We start from the raw sequence: 22,443 nt of genomic DNA, 5'->3' as shown, positions 1-22,443 counted from the left end.
CCGTGCATGTTCAGTCACCTTATTTTTGGTTGTAAACATAGATGGCTTTCAAAAATTGGTAAATTAAAAATTAATTTAAAAATTAACTGCATGTGTTGTGCGAAATTCGTTTAACCTCGCCTGCATATCTTGCTCGATTTGTCAATTGAAGCATACATAGTGGGGGCGGGCAACTTCTCCGGTCGGCGAGCCAGATATGGGAAAGTCAAGTACTTGGTGTGCTCTTAAACCTTGCATGTTTTATTGCATAATGGCGGTTAATATTGTTTTAAACACGGCAACACTTCATTGCACATCAAACATACTGCTTTCTTGCCGACTTGAGTGAAAAAGTACTGGGGCATCCAATCCTTGTCAAACATTTATTGTAAATTCTAAATATAATTTTATAAAATAACAAATAATCTTGAAACACAAAGAAAACAAGAAACTCAATAATAGGCTACCTAACAATCACTACGATTTGTCGTATTAAGTAAGTAGTGGGGGATTGTGGCAGAATGTTGCCGCGGGCCACAATATCAAGTAAGACCCGAAATTACGGGCGGCTCAAAAATCGCGTCGCGGGCCGTACGTTGTCCCTCCCAGATATAAAGCGTGTTACCAAATATTAACTTGACTGGCTACCTTTGTCAAGTTTTAGGGAGATAAATGTGTAGGCGAGCGATTTTGAATCGTTTAACCTAGGGTTCTTAAACTTTGTGGGCCCGCCTCCCTTGACTCAATTTTTCCAAACTCATTAAACTAAAAGTGTATTACTGCAAAATAGTCCTAAGTGCGGAAGTGTAGTTTTAGTTTGTATAGACTAATCCGAAACTTAGCAAAGTTTCTTTTTTTTTTTTTTTATCTTTATAACATCGTAAAAAACTGTAGTAAAACAATGTTCGTAGGAATCAGGGAAATCTTATGTATTACATGAGGTATCTAAGGACGTAGCTATAGAGCGTTTGGCCTCTGAAATGAGAACCCTTTTTAAATGACGTACCTTGAGTTGGCACTATAGACAAATATCAAAAAACTGTTCTACTATATAGTACCGGTGAACAACCTGCTGTCCACATGTGGTTTACTCAATATAACTTTTGATGGTGTGCACGTGTTTAGAAAAATACAACTGTACGAGGCCGAACGCGATACAAACTTTTTCTCCACTTTATGCGGAAATTTAAGTTTGAAATTGGGCTAAAAGTGGGAAAGGTTTTTATGTCATAAGCCAGTCATAAATCAGCCTCCATTGCTGGTGATCAGATTAATTGGCTAAGAGCATTATGAGCAGGACCGATCCAGAGGGGGTCCCTCCCCCCAAAAAAACTTGCGCGATAACTGGTTTTGAGTTACACATACGCGCACGAGTTCGACAGAGAACAACAGGTGTTTTTTTTAATCAATTGTTTTAGCACGTTACGTTATGCCTAAAATTTCCAACGACGTCTATAAAATATGTGCTACTTGCGGCCATGAGAAAAATAAGACCTGTTAATGCGACCGTTAATGACTAAAATGTTGTTTGCCCCTGGACTATAGACGTAAAGTGCAGACCTGCAATTTTTGCCATATATATGTTAGCCAGGCCGACACATGCAAGTTGGATGACTGGTTATCGTTCGTACAAACAAAGAAGTTTTAGGTCACACACTGGGCCACGAATTGTTTTTAAAATAATTTTGAACCACGGAATATAAACACTTGGGAACCAGTAATTTTCATTATGATTTCATTCAATTCTTTACTTTCTACATTGGCATTATAACGCACTGGTCGCCATCACAACACTCAAACATTTGCAATTACTATATTATAAAAAAACACAAACTTGTAACAATCTTGAGATTAACGTTAACAGTTTTAAAACATAAACTTATGAATCACTCGGCGGACATGAATATTCCTCTCACGCGACATGGGTTGCCGATTCCTCTGCGATAGGCCAAGCCTACAATTAAGTATACATTAAATGTTAAAACGTGCGCAAGCTAACCTTCAAAAGACGAAGTAGCCTATAGTCACCCCACGTTACCCCCCACAGCTTGTGCAGTGTTTATAACAGTGTAATAGAGAAACAGGCGTCACGAAGTATGGTTTCGAAATAATATTTCATCTGTCAGACGCAAACTTATATTTAACTCATACTGCTTATAATTTAACTTATATTGACGGGTAATCAAAAACTTTCCACTTTTACAGCATAGAAATAAAAATTTACGGCATGAAAATATTCCTATTAACGATGGTAATAAATATAAGCTGTCGAGCACGTAGAGCTTAACATACTTCACGACGTCTTAAATGTCATTACAATCAATTTATGACTTAGTTCTCTCGCAAGGCAAAACTTCTTACTATAGTAGAAATGTCATCCAAATTCATTGAACGTAACTTTACAACAAATAATAAAAAATACATCAGTTATTTTTAAAATCTACACGCCAATTGAAGACTGAGTGACCAGCTAGCGTTTACTCCAGTTCACAGGAACAGCCAACTCTGAGTCGTACAACATCGCAAAAACAGCTATGTTATGAACCACCTCATTGATATTCTTAACGTGCATTTTTAACAGCTAATATTTATCAGATTAATTGTACATGGCTGCTAATAAGCTCAGTTACAGTTTAGCTTAGTTCTAAATCATAGGCCTACAACAATTAACGCAACGTTTTTGCATGTGTTTTAAGTGTGACCGCGCATATGCTTCTAGTTCGGTGAGCAAATTAAACATAAAATAAATCCAATTAAACGATCTGGGTTATATTTGATCAGTTCAAAAGAAATGCGACTCGCTTAACGATTTTTGGGGAAACTGCGAACAACTTTTTTTGGAAATGGTAAACAACTTTCTAGGGACGGCAAGCGCCTTTCCAATTTAACAATGTAGATTTCCCCAATGACGACGAAAGCAAAAAGAACTTAAATAACGCTTGGTCACGTATAGTGTTACAAAAAACGATAAGTGAAGGATGTAAACTCAATTTGGCGCTAAATAACACACCATCTCATACACTTCCTAACAGCATTATCGAAATGGAAACTGTAAAAATATTAATACAAAAACTAAAATAACCATCAATAAGTAAATCCAAATTTATTTATTGTTTAGTCAATTTTCTCCCAGCCCTAGCCGAACCTGAAGTAATTTTTGTAAGATCTCACTGGGCCGAACCGGAACTGAACCAAATATTTTGGTTCACTTTAGAACGACGGAACATGGTGTTTTTTAATTCAAGATATAACAATTCTAATTGTGCGCCGATATATTTCCAAAAAAATGTTTGGCGATCAAAAGTTTACAAATAGCAGGAAAACTTACATTTGTTTTAGCCTAATACCAGGTAGGCGAAGTACACTGTGAAACACAATTTTTGTTCCCAGCTTCCAAGGGTCAGGACTACTATGGTTCGGACTACTATACGAAACACAAACAAACAAAAAAATTTTTTTCAGGGGTGTTTTATGATTTCTAATTGTTAAACGGCGATCAACGTAAAGGCGTTTGTGAGCTTGTATACTGCTTAATTATTTTAGAATAAATTGTCTGTTTTATAGCACTAGTTTTCAAAAAATATTTCTAAACTATGTAAGCAGATACATAAGGCTGATAAAGCTCCTATTAACGACATCTGGAAAGGTAATAAAGCTAAACAATTTCCACAAGAGGGCAGTATATATCTGTTTTATGTGTCTGTTTGCTTGACGTGATGTGTTAAATTTCTGAATCGGTGTTAAGACGCGTGACATGCTGCAGAAGTTAAATCAATATTATAAAGTAAAACAAAAATGTTAAAGAAGCTGTTTAGCAGCTAATAAAATTGCATCAAAAAGTTCAAGTTTGTTTGAAACGCACATAAAGACAACTAATGTTGTTACAATTTGGCAATTTACTTTAATAATCGGTTAAAACATAGCTCAGTTCACGAAATATTTTTATACGGCGTAATCAAACAAATTTAAATTGACTCCAGCCATAAGACCAAAATAAGAACAACATAAATGTTGAAATAAGACTAAACTTGGACTAATACCGAATGGTCATAGTGCCGTCTAAATCGGAATAGGTCTTAAATCCGTCGAAATAGCACCTAAATGTACTAAATAAGACTTAAACAACACTTTCCCTAACCCCAAAGCCCACCCCCATGTACATCAATAACTCCCCTATTAATTTCAACCATTTCAAATCCACCCATTTTGTAACCCCACACATTAAACATCAATAACCCCAAACAGAGCTAAAATTCCGTGGCCCAAACAGAGCCTCCCTAACGGTGCCGGTCAAACTTAGGCGTCCAAGTGTCGACACTAAAAACGGCCGATACCAAACCGGCGGGCACCGATCGTCCCATACCTTCTACTTACACTTCCAGACGTTATTTTGGCCATTTAAGCCTTATTCCGGTAAATTTAGGAATTATTCCGGCAGTTTTGGGTCTTATTTAGACGATTTTGATCATATTCTGCATGTACAGGAAATTACTATGTATTTGGCTTTACTATGTTGTTGGTCTAAATACTATATGGTTTTATACATTTTTTCCCTTAGGTGTTGTTGCTTTTTAGGTTTTATTGTGTGTTCCCATTAAAATGTCAAGCTATATCACGAAATGCTCTCGTGTAACTTGTATTGAATAATTTATCAGGTGTAAAATAAACTATACCAAAATATTGGCGAACTAGATGCATCCCAACAAAATGCTTAAATAGGCTGACAAGATGTACTGTTAAACAACACTTCGGCAACCTGGGGTTCCGGAGACACAAGCGACTGTTCAGTCTATGTGCTCTCTATCATGACGCAGTAGAACAGGGGTGGGCCACATGCGGCCCGCGGGCCAGACCCACTAACGCAAATGTAGCATGTAGTTAGATCCTTTTTTAATTGCAAACTACGCTGTTTTATCCCTGATAAACATTCCTTGCGGTTGTTAGAATAAGATGCGTAAAGTCTACACAGTTAAACGTTTTTTGTTAGAGTTCCTTAGGGTTAATTGTATGATAACGCCACGTCAATTTGTGATGTCATTTCTGAAAATGTTCAAGCACGCCTCAAAGAAATATCCTAGATCCGGTGTAGCATTAGGTTTTTATTTTATATTATAGCGAATTTATATTTGTTGTTGTAAGAAAACAGTAGATAGAATAAATTTAAAAAAAAGCTCTCAGAATTGGTTTGATTTTTAACAAAGTCTTTGAACTGTCAAAAGTTGATTTAGTCTGAGTATAAAATGTATTTTAACAGCAATGTTGGGTGGCATACAAAAAAGGAATAAGAACTTCACAATGACAGCACCCGAATATCATGTCTGCAGTTAGATGACATGAAATTGCAAGCCGTTTCGTAAAAAACGATTTAAAGTAAAAACGTGCAAACATTTTATAAGTTAGGCAATTAAAATAAATTAACATAGCGAAAAAATCATGTAAAACAGCAGATAGGCAGTAGCATATTGCAGTGTACAGTTAAGCCAATAGCAACACAAACTCAGCAGTCACACTAGAGGTTGCCTGCAACCAAAAAGTCAACCAAAGAAGCAACAACATTTGCAAAGGCAATAAAACTTTGAACAGAGGTATAAAACGGAAAACAAAACATGGACAGTCTTACTGTCAAAACATGAACAGCTCACAGAGGTAATCTTACGCTTTTAAACGATACCAAATGTCGTACAAAAAAACAAAATAAATAGATGCAATAATAATTGAACGTTTGTAACAGACTCAGAAAACATTATTTGCGTCGTAATCCAATATGTTGGTAAAAAGGTGCTCTTTCTATTGAAACTTAACTAGACAAGGTAAGCGTGCGCGGGTGGCGGCATGCGTTCCACCTAAAGCCTATCTCCTGATTGCAAGTTCGCTTTGCGTCGTTAAACAGAAAGGCGTTGGTGGAAATCACGGGCGCCGTCCGACATCGCTTGTCCTCTGCCAATGAGCGGGCGGGCATCTTCAGAGGTTTGACTGCGGTGTTAGCTCTGCGTTTGTAAAGCTTAGACGCGGTAACGGAAGCCAAGGGCTTTGTCTCCTCAACTGGGCTGCTACTCGCAAAGGCCTCGTCGTGATGTTCGAACTCGGCGATGGCGTCCATTCGCGCAACAGCGTTGCTGTCGAACATACACGCGCCACTGCTCGGCAGCAGGCACTTGTCTTTGCCGTGTACGGCCGACTCCAGCTTTAGAAGTTGGCCCATGAAGTTGAAGTTCGGCGAGATGACGCTGCGACGGTTCTTCACGTACTTAAAGGCGTCGTTAAGCGAGACCTGGTAGCGGGCGATGAGGTAGGCCAGGCAGAGGGTGGCGGAACGGCTCACACCAGCATGGCAATGAACAAAGGTCTTACCGCCGCTTTCTTTTTGGCGATCTGCGAGCAAAAGCAATTGGAGGTTAAAAATAACGCCCTTAGCTCATCGCCCCAACCCGCCAGCACAACAAAAAGCACGTGGAAACAACAAAAACAGCGGGCGTCGATTTCCAAGGATAAACGCGGAGGGCGTTGTTTACAAAGGCGCAAATCAAGCGCGGCCTGGGCACTGTAATTTTTGCCGTGCAACGTAGGCGAAGAGAGGCGCTGCGCCCGGCACGCGGCCACTGACGTGCGAATGTCCTTCGTAAACAAGTTAGAGGCTACCATATACGGAGGCTGTGCGCAGCGGCGACCTTTAAAGTCGTACGAGACTTTGGTTTAGCGTGCGCGCTAGCCTTGAGGCTCAGTATACGATGTCGGCCGATAAAGCCGACCAGATTTTGGGCGAGCTCTTTTGCGGTCATAACTCCAACTCGTAACGAGCCCTTGCACGCGTTTGATCCTCTTTAAATGCAGGTTGCAGCGTTGCCGGGCGTCTATCATTGCGCGCTTTGACCTCGGCGATTTTCAACAGACACACGGCCTGTGCAAGCGAGCACAAAGGGCTCTTTCAGGCATCTCCTTATTCGTAAGGATAGCGTGTGAAGCCTGGGACACGCAGGGCAAACACTGCTGATTTATTGCTGGCACTGATCTGGATGTTTATACAATGCCGCCAGTGGGATTTGCACGAAGTACCGGGTGCAATCTGATATACCATCGCTAAACAATCATATATTTAATTCACAACGTAAACGGTCTGATAACAATCGAAACCGAATGTGGACGATAAAACTAAACGATGAAGTCGATGCATCTTCATCGCTTATTTGTATTGACAAATAATTACTTTACTGGCGATCTCAAATTAACGTATTTTATTCGTTTAGGCGATTAATTGGAATCGAACTATAGAGACTCTAAAATTTAACAATTAGTCGGACAATGAGAGTCACTGGGTGACTAAGTCGCCTTTACCAAATCTGAATAGCAAGGTAATATTTCGCGATATCTTTGTGTTGTCTGGCAATAAATCAAACAGTCGCACAATGGCGTTGACGTGAATATCAAACGTTCATCGGTATTTGATTAATTGCTACGTTGGCCTAATAAGGTAGCGAGCGTCGATCAGAAACAGTTTTACGCTAGGGGCTTTTGGCAGGAGAGCGAAACAACAACAGCAAAACGACAGCGGATATTACGAGCGGTGCGGAAGTGCTTAATAGTACGCTGGTGTCATAGTAGACTAACTGAACGTTTATCAACGTACGTAATTTGACCGCGAGTCGTCAGTACTACCGCATGTCAGATTTCTCGCGATCAGATCACATTAAAATTTCCGAGAGCTATTATAATACAACACGGGTTCCTAAACTTTTTTTTCTTGTTTACCCCTAATTTATTTTTCTGCTTCGCGTGGACTTCATAAATTCACCATAACAATACAAATAGACTACAGAATTTCGCTGATTTCGGTTAAAAAAACGTAAAAAGTGAAAATGGAAATACATTCAGTGCTAAATCATTTATTTTTAATTAAAACATTTTCTTTTAAAAATTGGTTACTTCCTAAATATACACTAACATTTCAATTAGGCCTTTTTCAATTAAAACTAGTCCACGGACGCCCAAGGGGTTTATGGACCCCAGTTTAAGAAACCCTTTTTTACAAGAATTCCTGGTACTCACTTATAAAGGAGATGGCGTCTTCGAACCAGGAACTGATGTCAGCGTTTCCGTTATCCTCCACGGGAATTCGCTTGTAGGTGAAATCTTCCTCAAAGTGATTTTCGCACGAGGAACTAGCGTTGATAAGGGCTGTGATTCCTAGAGACTTGAGTTGACCTTTTTGAGCGGCGTGATGAGCAGATCCCAGGTAAAGGTACGGCAGGATTTCGACCGGGGAGCCCTGTTTGAAAATTATTTCTACGTCAGCTCAATTCACTTATTGTGTCTCGCCAAGCGCCCACTTTGATAAAAAAAGCTTAAAATTCTATTGCAAATATAGTTTTATAAAAAGCTCATAAACGATAGTTACAACAAAAAGAGTAATATGTAAATATTAATATATGTTAAATTGTGGACATGGGCGCCCACTTGCCCCCTCTGGAATGTTGAACTGCGATTATTACTTTTGTTTATAAGTATAATATATATTACTTACTTCCAAATTATATGTATGTATTCATATTGCCCCCTTAAAAACATTTCTGCGGGCGTTTCTTAGCGTGGAACACGTATTGCATTAAAATATAATACGCTTAGGTCTATCAATGAATTCATAATAAAATCCAAAATATGTGGAAAGTTTACCTGGTCGTAGTATGTAATTGATGAAGGTGGAGTGCTGCACGAGGTATTAGCATCAGTTGAAAGAAGGTTCTGAGAAGAAGTTTTCATCGAGCCTTCACAAAATTCCGGCCACTCAGCCTGAAACGTTTGTAATCCACCTATAGAAGGAAGGAAACAATTAGATAGCAAGCCACACTTAGTTCTCTGAATTTGTTATTTTAGCTGTAAAAGCTTATCATTAATTAACTCTTTAAATAGAAGTAAACAGGGTATGAGCAGGGAACGCATGTTACTCGCAATTGTGGGCTTTTGACAAAAATAAGAAAACTTGCCTGTGAGGTACTCGATGACCGTAGTTGTTTCGTGAGCGCTGTCTTTTAGAGCAGATATAACCATGTTTGAAGTTTTTTTACTTGACAAGGTGTCTATGTCTCCCTGATCGTCGTACACAACTACCCTAGTTATTCCACCGTCCAGAAAGCAGCTTCTCTTCTCGCAGTTAGTAATCGTGTTTTCCAGTGTAAAGGCACCCCTGGATCTTCGTCTCATAATGCTGTTGCTTCGTACGTTTACTGCATTTCTGACATGACATTTGTTGAAGGCCAAAAACGACCTGCAGTCCACTATTAGCAGGGTGTTTTTGCTATTTTCTAACTTTACCAATTCTCCAAGCTGCTGTGCAGTTATGGTGGCGGCCATATTGTGTCCTTTGCTCTGTAATATAATGGCGTAAATAGTTCGCGCCAGTTGCTGGTTTGCGTTATTTGATCCGATGTCAGCGCGACGTCTGGCTTTTATACCCAGGCGAAAAACTGCGCGGTGACTGGGTGTTTTTCTCCGCCTCGACGGCGCACAAAAGCCGCTTTCTCCTGAATCTACGTCACAGCAGTCACGTGGGCGAGCAGGGTCTGCTGATTTTCACCGCACGTCAGGCGCCGAAAATAGTCGAAGCGAACATTCTCGCGTCACAAGCGAAGGGTGGAAGACGTATGGCAAACGGAAAAATGCCGAAGCACATTCCAGATCAACACTCTGTGGTGGACGTCAACGGAAATGACGAAAAGTGGTGTGAACGCAATCAAAACAAAATTGAGAATGGCGGCTTGTCGAAATTGAAGCGGCCATTCAATAATGTTATTAAATGTAGGTGTCAATAAAACACATACTGCTATACAGCTCCTATTTAATCAAACTATTTATGGCGTTTTAAATCCCTAGCTTTATTTTAAAAAGTTTAGGAATATTTTAAAATAAAATTTAAAAATAATTTTGTTAGGTTTGATCCCATTTGAAGCTATATAAGTCTACGAGCGTTTAATTTTCGCACTGTCAAAACTTTTCAATACATCTTTGATTTTTGACATCATTCTATTTTAGCCTAAGTAGTTTCACATAAAAGTCTAAATATACTTTTATTTAACTCGTAGAATTATGACCAATCCATTCTGCGAACGATAAATGACCATCCCGAAATAAAAGGAAGGATTTTCCCGCAAGGCTTACTTGGGCATGGAAGGTTGGCGCGTAAATTTTGCCTTTCCATGCCTTGTTTGCTTTCCGGTTTAGTAAAATGGAGGCGTGTTTTCCCGTCCTGAGGGCCATCGATTGCGACAAAAGGGCTTCAAGCGTGTCAAGAGCTCACTGACAGAGAGTTCAATTGAAATCCGATAGTCTCTATTTACAAGGGAAGTCACGTGTCGCCGACGGAACGGGGTGCGTCACATTTTCCTTTACGCCCCACGTGACGTCACGAGACCCCAAGGTGGCCGCGATACAAAGCAACATAATAAAAGCGCTATCGCCGCAACATCGTGTATATAACAAATCTCGCCTCGATGTTTATTCTCTTTACACGCACTGTGTGTTTTTTGTGGGAGTCATATATGGACCAATGTTTGTTTTTCCATTTGACCTTTACGTTTGCTTGCGCAATGGATTTTTTTCATCAGCATTGGAAAATAAAACGTCATACATTTTGTTTTGCGTGATAATGGTATAATGAAAACGTCCCAGCAAATTCCCTTACGCTTGCTGGCGCAACAGCTTTGACGTAAAGAAACGCAAAAACGTCTCAAAATATCATTGCGTGAAAGTGTATTTTTTCTTATTTTTAATAGGTCTGTCTGCCTTAAATGTCAGCATATTTGCAATGTCATCATGTTAAGTGGTATTAGCAAGATACGTGATCTTGCGCAACCGTGAATTTTTTTATAGAATCATTCGCTAATTAGACGGCGTCGCGCTAACGTCAATTTTTGTCGATTACAGTTTTGCTGTGAGCTCTATTGCAAGTTACGGTGTAACTTTGCGAAACTTCCTAAAACAATGTACTAAATCTTTAACCAACCAATTATACAGGGTAGGCCAAAAGTAGGCTTACAGTTATTAAACTTCTTTTAGGTGGCATTGAAGGGCCACCTACGCTCACCTGACCTGACACCAATGGATTTCTTTTGGGGGGATGTTGTAAAGAACAAGGTGTATGAGAAGAACCCCAAAACAATAGATTACTTTCGGACCCCTACTTTTTATAGTTTTTATAATAACGGTTTTCAAGCAGCGCGTTATGAGCGGTTTAAACCTGTTTTAATTGGACTTTGTTATTAGGCAACATGCACACCCGGCGAAAGTGAGGTATTTTCAAATTAAACGTCACGTATGGTGCGTTCTTAACGACGAGTAAAGCATTTCAAACCAAACGTGACACAAAGCATGAATTAAACTGCGTGGGTTCTTGCACGTTGCTGCACGCAGCACCAAATTCCAGAAATAACTGCAGCCTCGTCACAAAACACACAAAACTCAGCTAAGGCCTTCGTGTTAGGACGTGCTTAACAAAATGTCGCAATGCAGTTTCATTTTAAAGGTTACGTCGTGATTGCGTAAACATGATATCCGCGCATATGTTGAACTTACAGCAGTGCGTTGCAAGGGAACAATCCTGTTGAACGTCAGCACAAGGCAAAGGTCCGTGTTGTCAATAATTAACCGCAGCGCTGCTGTACAGATGTTGCGCAACAGGCAGACACGAGAAACAAAAAGCGGTTTATAGCCTAGTATACGAGCTGCTGGCTCATGCGTCAACAGTAAGAGAACTGTCGCACTGCAATTGGACGCGCGTCATTCCATGGATAACCTATCTAGAGCTTATAAGTGCCAGTTATGCTTTAACTCCAAACGTTTAAGCGACGTCTTTCCCTTTCACTGTGGGCCTTGCGAGCCGCCAGTCAATTTTCCATGAAACAGGGCTGAAATCATGGCGTTAGTTACTCACCAAACGACCAACGTGTTAGAAAACAATCACACACTGTTGCAGGATTCTTCGTGTGCGCTATATTTATAACTATGCGCTGCGTAACCTGACAGTCATGATGAAAACTTTACCTAAACTCGTTTGACGCCTAACGGTGCTTCTGTTCATTCATAAGGCCTTATTTATTTGGTTTTACCTATCAACCTCTGTAAATAAAATGTTAATTGCATTATTTTAAGACAGTTTTAGCTAACTATACTGACATATTCTCGCTTATGCAACATGAAACAAAATAACAATCAAAATCACGAGTAATTTTTTCAATTTAAAAACTGAAGAAGATCAAAACACACAATGAATATTTTCCAAAATTAATTATGACGATTCAGAATTGGGTATTGTTATTCGTTTTAACTTATGAATACGTTTTATAACATTAAATTAAAAATTATGCTAAAACCAGTGAGTCGAAAAGTTTGACTTATCTGTTTCAAGTTAGCATCGGGTTAAAGATTTTTTTTTTAATTGGTTTCAAATATGGGTTTGGTTATGAACTATTTAAACTAGGGGCGTGCAACCTGCGGCCCGCGGTGTGCTTTGGTTTTTGACCCGCACCACTAAACATTCAGGTAACTGTTACAATATTGAAACTTCCTGACTGTTCCTCAGTCTAGGTCGCCTTATATAGCATGTAAATTTTTAGTTTATTAGAATTACAATAGAATGTGACCTGCTAAAAATAAAACTACAAATGTGTTTTGGATGCTGCTGCGGAAAGTGTACAACTTTGTGTGAAAGTGAATTGCACTGAGCGCTGCAATTTTTTCTCTTGAAATGCTTTCGAATAGCTACTTATGGCCATGTAAAGAAAGCATATTAAAAATGTCCGTTTGATATTTTTCGCTCATTTGAAGTTTAATTGTTTTATATTCAATTTCAATGTTTGTGTGTGTTGTAAAAAAAAAAACAAATTTCTCTCTGCGCAGCTAAAAAGTGTTTTTTTACCGCGAACATCTCAATCTAAATAAGTTTCCACAGCTGAGAAAATTTGTCGCTTTTAAGGTGGCATTGTTCGGTTCACGTACGTGTGTAAGCAATTTTTTTTGTGGTATAGTCACTAACACAGTGGTAGGCCAACTGTGAACCGGGAGTTATTTTTGAATAGCTTGGTGTTATTGGCCGCATGACAGCCGTACATTCATTGCACTTTATTTTAACAATTGGTGTAGCATATAATGTTTTAAATTGGCTCAGCTTGGAAAGACCCACGTACCAAATGTGGTCTTGTGAGCCTTATTTAAACTATATTTTTTGCCAACTTTAACTTTATGTAAACGAAAATTTTATTATTTTTTATATAATATTTTATATAAAAGCATGGCAGTGTTTTGGCCATTAAGCGCCGTAGAATATTTCACCTTAAAACCAAATATCCCCCTGAATCCGCCACTGTTTTCGTAGTGGTTTTACCTAGTGGGCATTTAAGTAGCTCTGAAAAGACTACTTTGGGCCGCAACAAAAAGTCTGCCGACCACTGCACTAACAGGTATAAACGACGAGATATGCAAGTGGCCCGTGGTCTAATCCGAATACACATATTTGGCCCGGCATTATGAAAGGTTGCACGCCCCTGATTTCAACTTGAAAGGTTTTCGTTCAGCTCGGAGTGATGTTCCAAACCGGTTTTTAAAGTTATGATGTCGGTTCAATGTAAAATACTTGAAATAAACTAAAAACTGATAATATTTACCGTACATATCATTCATAAAGTATTGAACCTTATACGTTTAATCAAGTCCTAAGCCGTAAAAATAAATATATACAAAGGGTAAAATAAAAAAATAGCAATTGTCTAAAAAACGCTAAACACAAGAAATGAGCCGTTTTTTAAGGATTAGAAAATATTTAGCTTTTAACTTTCGCATTATTGTTGTTGCCTTTTACATGTTATGTTTTGTTGGATCTACAGTTATATATAGGACAATAAAGTATACAGTAAGTCTCTCATGGTCATCTTTATCGCCCCATATTTTCCCCTTTAAATAAAAAATATATCAAAAATAAGGAAATCATTGTACGTTGGTTACAAATCTTTTTATGCATCTATGGCAGAAAAACCAAAAAATGCACCATTTTGCTGCGCCCTAATTATATATTGTGACGTCATGCACTCTGATAGATCCACTTTCCAAATCAGTTCGGTTCAGGTACGAGTGATATCTTATGTTGACTGTAGTTCGGTCTGGACTCCTTAATTAAAAAACCAGATCGGGTTTAATTACGGTTTAAGTTAAATTAGACTCCAGCCCATTTATAGAACTTCGATTCGGGTTAGGTTCGACTTCGTGACTAAAACACTTCCAAATGTCCCTAATACCACTTGAAAATTTACTTCGAACAAATATTTTACTGGCTTTACTGTTTTTATTAAGCCATTTTGACAGGCGATGTTAGCTCGAAACTATTCAATAGGTAGAACTTAATTTGCTTTTCACCAGAAATTTTAATTCAAATGACGTGTGGCTCCTATTCGTTCTTTTTTGTTGCCCTGTAGATCTTTACCCAAACGGTTTTAGTGACTGCTGCTATTGTTTTAACACTAATTAGCCCTAAAGTTGACTTACTTGTGTATGTTTGTTCTAGATTTTTGTAGAGTATTTTATACGTTAATCTAATAGTGACAACGCACCCATGATACAGTAACTGTTTCTTTAAATGTTTCCAGTCAATGTTGACCAAGCACAATTACTCAAGGCCGATAGAGGAAATACAAACACCTTTAACCTATGTTGGTCATACCCCGGTTTTACCAACAAAACATCATTATGGCAACCATTACGCAATCGGAGCATGACAGCATACGTTTGTCAGTTGTGCCTATCTTCCGCCAACAATCTTCCCGACAAAAGCCGAAAATACCCACTTGCACTTACTATATCGCTGTACGCTTGTTACGCATTAGACTACAAGGTTTGCGTAAATGTTTGCCATCCGGGAAAAACAGCTTTGGTGCGCTATTTTGTTGTCTTACTTCCCCCTGATCTATAACAATCGACTGCGCAATGAAGTGCGTTGAATCAGAATGAAATTGCATCATTGACATGCAGCTAAAGCGAACTGACGACTTTAAGGCCGTGGCTGTCTATTTGTTTAAACTGGGAAGAAACAACATAAAGTCTAAAGAGGAACCTCGGTAATTCAGACCGGATGAAAACATGCTACTTCTGTATGGGAATTACCATCTATTTCTACTGTTGGAAAATTTTCAAGGGAAAACTGCAACATTGCGCTGCATAAAATTCGGATTTTGTTTTCATCTATTTGAATACTGTATGTAGGAAAATTCTGAAGCATTTTCTCTTCACTCGGTTGCGGATAAAGGGTGTGACTGCATAGAAATAAATCCATTTTCAGCAGTTTTGTGTCAGTTAGGTTTCGCTTTACAATCATTTTATAGAGACACACTCTATTTAAATAATACAATTTCCTCAAGGCGTGTATTTGCATTTATTATTAAAATAACTCGTTTAAGTAATATAGAAAAAAACACATATTTTCGTACTTCGAAATGGCGAGTTTATAAATTAGGTTGTTATTCGGCTTGGTTGGTGCATCATCCAATAACAGTGTGTAAGGGTCAATGTTTTCCAAAACTTTGATTGAATTTTTGCTTATTAATATGTTTTAAGTCGCCATGCTTTACTAAGGTTTTTATAATAATTTGAGTTGGTTTAGCGTTCTGCTGCACTCTAAGTAATTTAGGGAAAAAAAGCTTTGCTATTTCTAAATCTAAAATGTATAAGAATCTCACGAAAGTTTCCTAAATGTGATAAACTGGAAATGAACAAAAGGCCTATGATAAGAACTTTAGCGGCTTAACGTTAGCTACTGCAATAGTTGTATAGCGTATAATAATAATTTTCACAGTGAAAAAACTTTGGACAAACAGCTTGACAACTTTATCAAAAATACGCCGTGATGGCCCCTTACGAAACATTGCCTGACGCATAACGCTAAATGTTATCGCTTCGAACAAATATACTTACAACAAAACGCACACAGGGTTGACCCTCCATGATAGGTCACGCCTTTTTTACGCTTAACTACGTGTAGCACCGCATTCAGAAGTATTAGGTAAGCCGAAGTAAAAAGACAATTGCCGTTTTAATATCGCCGTAAAGTTTTACATCGCACCAGCGTCTGAAATAAAGCGATAACGGCGTGCGCAAAGCCGTAATAAAAGGTGTGAGTCAAAGGAGAAATATCTCTCAGCCGATCAGCTGAAAATGGACCTAAGGGAAAGTTCATCGAACGGAGCTTAAGCGCTTAAAATACTATCGCGAATTGCCAGCCTGTTTGCGGTCGGAGACTTATTTGTCGTTACGTCGGCGAACCATGTGCGGCACTGGGATAGTGGCTACAAACGGTCAGTGCGTCATAAGATAGTAGTGTTTTTGCAAGTTGATACGAGTTGCGTCACGCGATTGAAGCCCTGTATGTTTAAACCGATATGCGATACATGACGCGCTGGCGTGTTGTTTACCTCGATAGTGTTGTGAAAATTGTTTGGAAAAGTCATTAAATAAATTTTAAAACATATTGTGGACGCAGGACGAATGCGTTTAATTAATGATAGATTTTGTGAAAACTATTTTACAGTCTTTCAATATACTTGTGTAACTGTATATGATATATTAATACCATAAAATCACAGAAAATAATCTTGCGATAGTCAATGATCCTCAAAATGATGTTTAAAATTGTAATTTATATCACAATATATCTTTTAGTGGCAAAAGTTAATGGTGGCCATTTTAAATGCTATGTATTTGATTATCATGTTATGTATGTCGAATATTTTAAGTCTTTGGTCTGTTCGAGAATCTTTACTGCATTCTCTGGTTTTACCAGTATTTGGATTGGATTTGGTTTAACAATCCGGTTTTACAATTGACACCCAATCAAACGGCTTCTGGTAAAAGTGGTCAAATTATGATCTCAAACATGCGGATATTTAAATCTCAAACATACGTGCATACAAAGCTGATTTAAAATTAACCGATGTCAGGTGTTAATAGGGCTAAGTTATGCCATAAAATACATCAAGCTAAGCAGCATGTCTCAAAACGCAGGTTACCTATAAACGGCGTTAAAAACACGATGAGTTCGTAAACCCTAATTACATATCATTTATTTCAGATTTAAGGCTTTAAGCTTGGTAAGTAAGAGAAAAGCATTTTTGTCCGAAATAGAGTTTTATTTTAGGAATAAATCTTTCCAATTAAACTTAAGTTTAAAGAAATGGAATCCCCTGATTAAAACTAGCCATGCGGTATATGCTTAATCGAACAATTGTTTTGATGAAAAAGTTAAGAGAGTCTTTATGTATAAATATCTAGTCGGCAAAAGCGAACAGAAATTCATTTTAACATTCGTCAAAATAGTGAAAAGGGGGAATTAAAACGAATTATTGCGTGGCAAATTACGTTTGCGATTGTCCCGTCACGCAATTACAACTTTGAACCGAAATAGTTGCGATAATTAAGGTATTGACTTCTCAAGATGGTACTCATGTTTGTGATTTTGTATTTGTGTTCTTAACGGCATATTAACACTTCTTTAATGGTTACGTGATGTTTTGTTTTTATCGGCTTAAAATTAAACGTACAGTACGATTTATGACTATACAAAGGTCGACCCAATCTCTAGAGCAGCGGTTCTCAACCAGTGGGCATGGTTCAGGTGGACCACAGACCATTTAAAAAAACTAGATTTAGTTTCATTTGTGTCACTATATTTATTTTTTAGGAATATTGGATTGCTCTGCTGTGTTTTGTCCTAAACCTATTTTACGGTTTTGTTTTCTAGAATATAAAGCAAAGACATATTTCTAAGTTTTTATGATAAAAAGACCCAGCTTATTAAAATATGCTCTTCGTCGCTACCAAGCGGATTTTCAATATCAGCCCTAATTAAATGAACGATATAGAAAGCAGTTTATATGATCGCAAACCTTCTACAAACTACTTTAATATGTTGCTATTCCCTAGACCAGTGTTTCTTAACCTATGGGTAATTACCCACATGTGGGTAATTTCAGGATAGCAGGTGGGTTATCAGCTGAACTAGAATATTTTGAATAATGGTTGTAACAAACAATGTCGCAGCAGTAAGCGTTAAAGTTGCTTTGTTACTTACACTTTTTTTAAAGTTTCGAGTCCCTTTCAATTTAAAATAACCAAACAAGCACAAGAATATTTTATCATTTTTACAATTGTTTCGTCATAGTGATCTTTTTTTTTGGCCGATTTTACGTATTTCGTTTTTATGTGACGTAATAGTAACATTTTTCTTGTTTTCGCTAACTGCTAGCCTAGCTATTATTTCATAATCGGTTTGCTGTTATTGTTTATTTTTAAAGGTTCTTAGTGGGGGTTGTTTCATGCTTAGAACTTTACTATGAAGCCAGTCATTATTCCGAACTGAATTTGTTGCGTATTTGAAATACTTGGATAGTGTTTTATCAGTCTTATTTGAATTATTTTTTGAGCATCTTTACACAAAAAAAGTGAAAAGTTTGTCAAATTAAATACTTGTAAATGCATTTTGCGCTTCGATTAAATGCATTCCGTTTTTCTAAATTGACAATAATATACCATTTCAAAAGTTTTAACTTTTTTATTTGTTGTGTTTCGCTCGATTTACCGTTTAAAGTTGCAATATAGTCAAATGGTCATTGTATCTTAAGTAACAGATCTGCAGCCAATACCTATAAAAGCTAAACGCATTGTAAGCTTTTTTTTCCTGCTCAAAAGTGTACAAAGGTTCACCTAGAAATAACGTTTCTAACTTTTTTAGCTCGCAGCACACTAATAAAATGAAACAACAATTCGCGACACACTTTTCCGAAAACAACAACAATAAAACTTAACAAATCACCTTAATACACGGAAAAGCAATAGCAATAATAAGTGTGCCATGGCATTCAGTGTGAGAATCGCTAGTTTAAAGTTTAGTTTTGACCCTCAAAAGCGCATTCAATAGGTGTTGGTATTAACAAAATGGTGAGTACTATAAATGGGTAAACCACAAACACATGTGCTTGTTTTTTACGATTTTGCGAGTCATCCTTGCGCAATGCAAAACACCAATATCAGCACAACACCATGGCACGTGTTGAGCAGGTCTGTTGTAACAAACACAAGTCCACCGTGTAATCCTGTATACGTAAGTAACCGCGTGCCGGGCGCAGCGCCTCGCATCGCCTACGTCGTGTGGCGAAAACTTACAAAGCTCTGTCAGCGCTTGATTTGCTCCTTTGTAAATAACCAGCAGCGACGCCCGCTGTTTTTGTTGTTGCCACGTGCTGGCGAGTTTGCCGCCCGAGATGAGCGAAGGCGTTATTTTTAACATCGGCTTGCTTCTGAAAAGGAAAGTTTTTGCCCTATCGCGAACAATGTTTTCGTATTTTGCTATATCGCCTACTCGCTGTTGTGTGTTTAATTGTGTTACAAACATATTTTAGTTGCCTTGTATTGAGGCAGATGTGTATTTAACGAAATTGTTTTACCAGATGTGTTGTTAACAAACTTGTTTCATACTTGTTGAAACGTAAAAAAAAATTGTTGAAACGTCGGAATAAAAAATTACATTTGCCAGAAGAGCTCTACAAACTTGACATTATGCCTGGCAGCAATAGCTTATATAAACTTGTTTTATCTAACATATTTACCTGGAAATTGTTTTACGATTACATTTACATTTCTATGTTTTATACTCTGGTAGCAAAGCGTTGACCCTTTTACGTTTAAATGGTTCCGTTAAACGCCCACTATTGCTGTTAATGTCTTTTATACAGTATCTTGCGACAGCCTACAACCATTCCATAAGTTTTTAAAAGCTGCAACGACCCAGATTTTAAGAACCCCCCGGTGTTTTAATGTTGTACTTATGTTTTGTTAGTTCTGTATTGTTATATTAAAATATGTTAAGGGGTAGGCTACTAAAGGGACTGAAATGAATACTACTTCATCGGAAATTTGGTTACGATTTAATAGTTCAAAGATCCTTTACAATTTTTTTTTAAAGATTTAATTTCAACGCAGTCTTTTGCGGTTACTAACTTATGTAAGAGAATTGTCAAAGTAATTTGGAAGATTAGAAAACTTGATCTTTATTAAAGAATACATAATGTTGTACGGGTCCCTTGGCAACTTTTTTAGTACTTGGTATCCTACTATTTGACGCTTTACAACCGGTCAGACATTTATTGATGGTACGTAACGATAATAAAAATTATCTCTTTAGCGCTCTCTATAGTCGGTATTATATTTCAATATAATTTTCCAGCCTTAACAATATTGGTGTTGATCAGTTTTACTTTTGCACTGTTTTTATTATGTGATTAGAAACAATGCTGTACACATGTAGGAAGTAATGACAAAATAAAATAACCTGCAATATAAAAATGACCATGCATTCGACCAAAGAAACAACTGCCATGAACAAATAAATCTTGCCGGTAAATAGTAGACCTAAATTAAATTTAATTCATTATAAATTAATTTTGTGTACCCTATTCTGTACAATTTTTATATAAAACAAATTATCATGACCATCAGGCTTTAATAACAATTAAAAGTTCCCTTTAATTTGTTATGTTACGTAAGAACGGAATTAAATACTTAAATGCCACTATAAGCATTTCTGCTAAAAACAACTTCGTTTCATGTAATCAGTAGTGTTGTTAAGAGCTATTTTGAAACAAATTAACCAATGGCAAGTCAAGTTCTGTTTCCAGTCAGCAGTCGATTTATTTCATTGCAACACAGGTAAGCGAACTTTTAATTATACACTATCTGTTACCACTAAAATATTTGTTGGAAGTAAGTTAGTTTAAAATATTTTCTTACATAACAAAATGGTAAATGTACTTGGATAGAAAAGCACGCGTGTTTGTATTAAAATTTAGGCTAACAATTTTGATTTAAATGTAGCACAAAAGTGAAAACTCGTGATTTCCGCATATATATTGTTTTCATGATAATTTACTCGCCAAGGGTTTGCTAAAAGTCAAAATAACAAAATTGACTCAAACTTTGATTAGTACAGTAAGTTAAATTTAAATGATAAAATAAAGGATATTGCGAATACATTTTAACATCTTTCTTGATGGACAAGATTAAGGTACACTTTTTTATGCCCTGGAATAAGAGGATATCTCAAAGAAGCAAATCAGTAAAATAGTACTTTAGCTCACAAGTGGTTAATGGATTTTTGTCTATCTAAAGAAAGTATGTTTTATTGTCTGAATGAGGCAGGATTTGTGTAGTTTTGTGTTAACTTTAATATCGATAATAAAAGTCTAAACTTAGTTTCGGCCTGTAAGTACATACAAATGTTCCTCTTAATGTGCCATTTCCTACAGGGGTCCATATTCATACATCAGTGTAGCTGTCAAATACAAACCATTTCCAAAAATGGCAAGTATGCGGCCCAACATGCTGATCTAGTTACGACCACAAGGTCAAACCACTTGACAGAAAAACCTGAACGAGTTGTTTGCTAATTAAGTTTATTCAAACATATCAATAAATATCATGTCGTTGGGCAATTGGACATAAACAAATAACCTGTTAAATATATATAACTAACTTTAGATATGTTTTACAATAAATGACCAAAGAAATATTAGAAAAGAAAAATCTTGAACATGATTCCCGTTGTAATGTTCAACTTCCAGTAAACGTAACGCTGAATACCAACTCAACTTTACCTCGTTACCACTATGAAAAATACATTTCAAAAAGTCATTGAAATTCAAGATTTAATATCATAACAAAATTTAAGACTTTTAGAGTGCGAAAAAGGCTATACAACATAATTTCCAGATTAGGCTTAATATTTCAAAAGACGTTAAGCCTACAGTATATAGAACCCCAATTAGGTTTATTTCTACAGTAAGCAAAATATTTTAACAGTATTGTTATAAATTGAACATCTGGATTGAAATATTTTTTTACGCACACAATGATAAATTTTGATCGCTGTTGGACCGTTCCTTTCACAAGTTACCTGCAGACTGTTCTTTGAGGCTTTCTGCCTTTTGAAAAGCCATGACCATGAGAAGAATGCTGGCACATTCATACGTCGAGATCAGAAAAAAAAACGATACAAAAATTTTCTCGAATGCGTATGTCAAAACCCATCCAGTAAAAGCCTGTGTACTAACCAGCAAGTATAGTACCACTAAAGACCAAGTAAGCTTGAGTGGTAGAAAACTGTCGTGCTTATCGTGTAATAAATTTGCGTCAAAATTTTATTTCTTGATTAGGAAATAAAGTATTAAATACTCAGATTTAGTTTGCCTTATAATTAGAAGTAAATTTACCAAAACGCTGTAAGCCTATAATAACCATAGATTACCGCCAAGCGAAAACAAAAATGTGTATTTAAATTATCGCTTCAGCGTCTTTATCAATAGTTCTACGGCTATTAAGTGTATAGTACTTATGTTTTTAAAGTAATCGTTGGTCATAAAGCAACTTCCGAGGGGCTAGATCACA

At 37.2% G+C, this 22,443-nt stretch overlaps 1 protein-coding gene across 1 annotated transcript; it reads right to left on the bottom strand.

The window, feature by feature from the left end:
- Positions 1 to 5,058: 5,058 nt before the first annotated feature.
- On the bottom strand, positions 5,059 to 9,405 carry LOC146138290 (dual specificity protein phosphatase 2-like). Its single transcript, XM_083393511.1, has 4 exons — positions 8,958 to 9,405; positions 8,647 to 8,783; positions 8,023 to 8,242; positions 5,059 to 6,351 (listed from the first exon to the last, which is right to left on the bottom strand). Exons 1-4 carry the CDS (start codon positions 9,322 to 9,324, stop codon positions 5,777 to 5,779), a joined length of 1,299 nt encoding a protein of 432 aa, XP_083249637.1. The 5' UTR covers positions 9,325 to 9,405; the 3' UTR covers positions 5,059 to 5,776.
- Positions 9,406 to 22,443: the final 13,038 nt, after the last annotated feature.

Source organism: Ascidiella aspersa, chromosome 7 (assembly GCF_963924565.1).
Source record: "Ascidiella aspersa chromosome 7, kaAscAspe10.2, whole genome shotgun sequence".
Lineage (NCBI taxonomy): Eukaryota > Metazoa > Chordata > Ascidiacea > Phlebobranchia > Ascidiidae > Ascidiella > Ascidiella aspersa.
The sequence above is the reverse complement of the archived record's forward strand: the minus strand, read 5'-3'. Positions and strand labels throughout refer to the sequence as shown.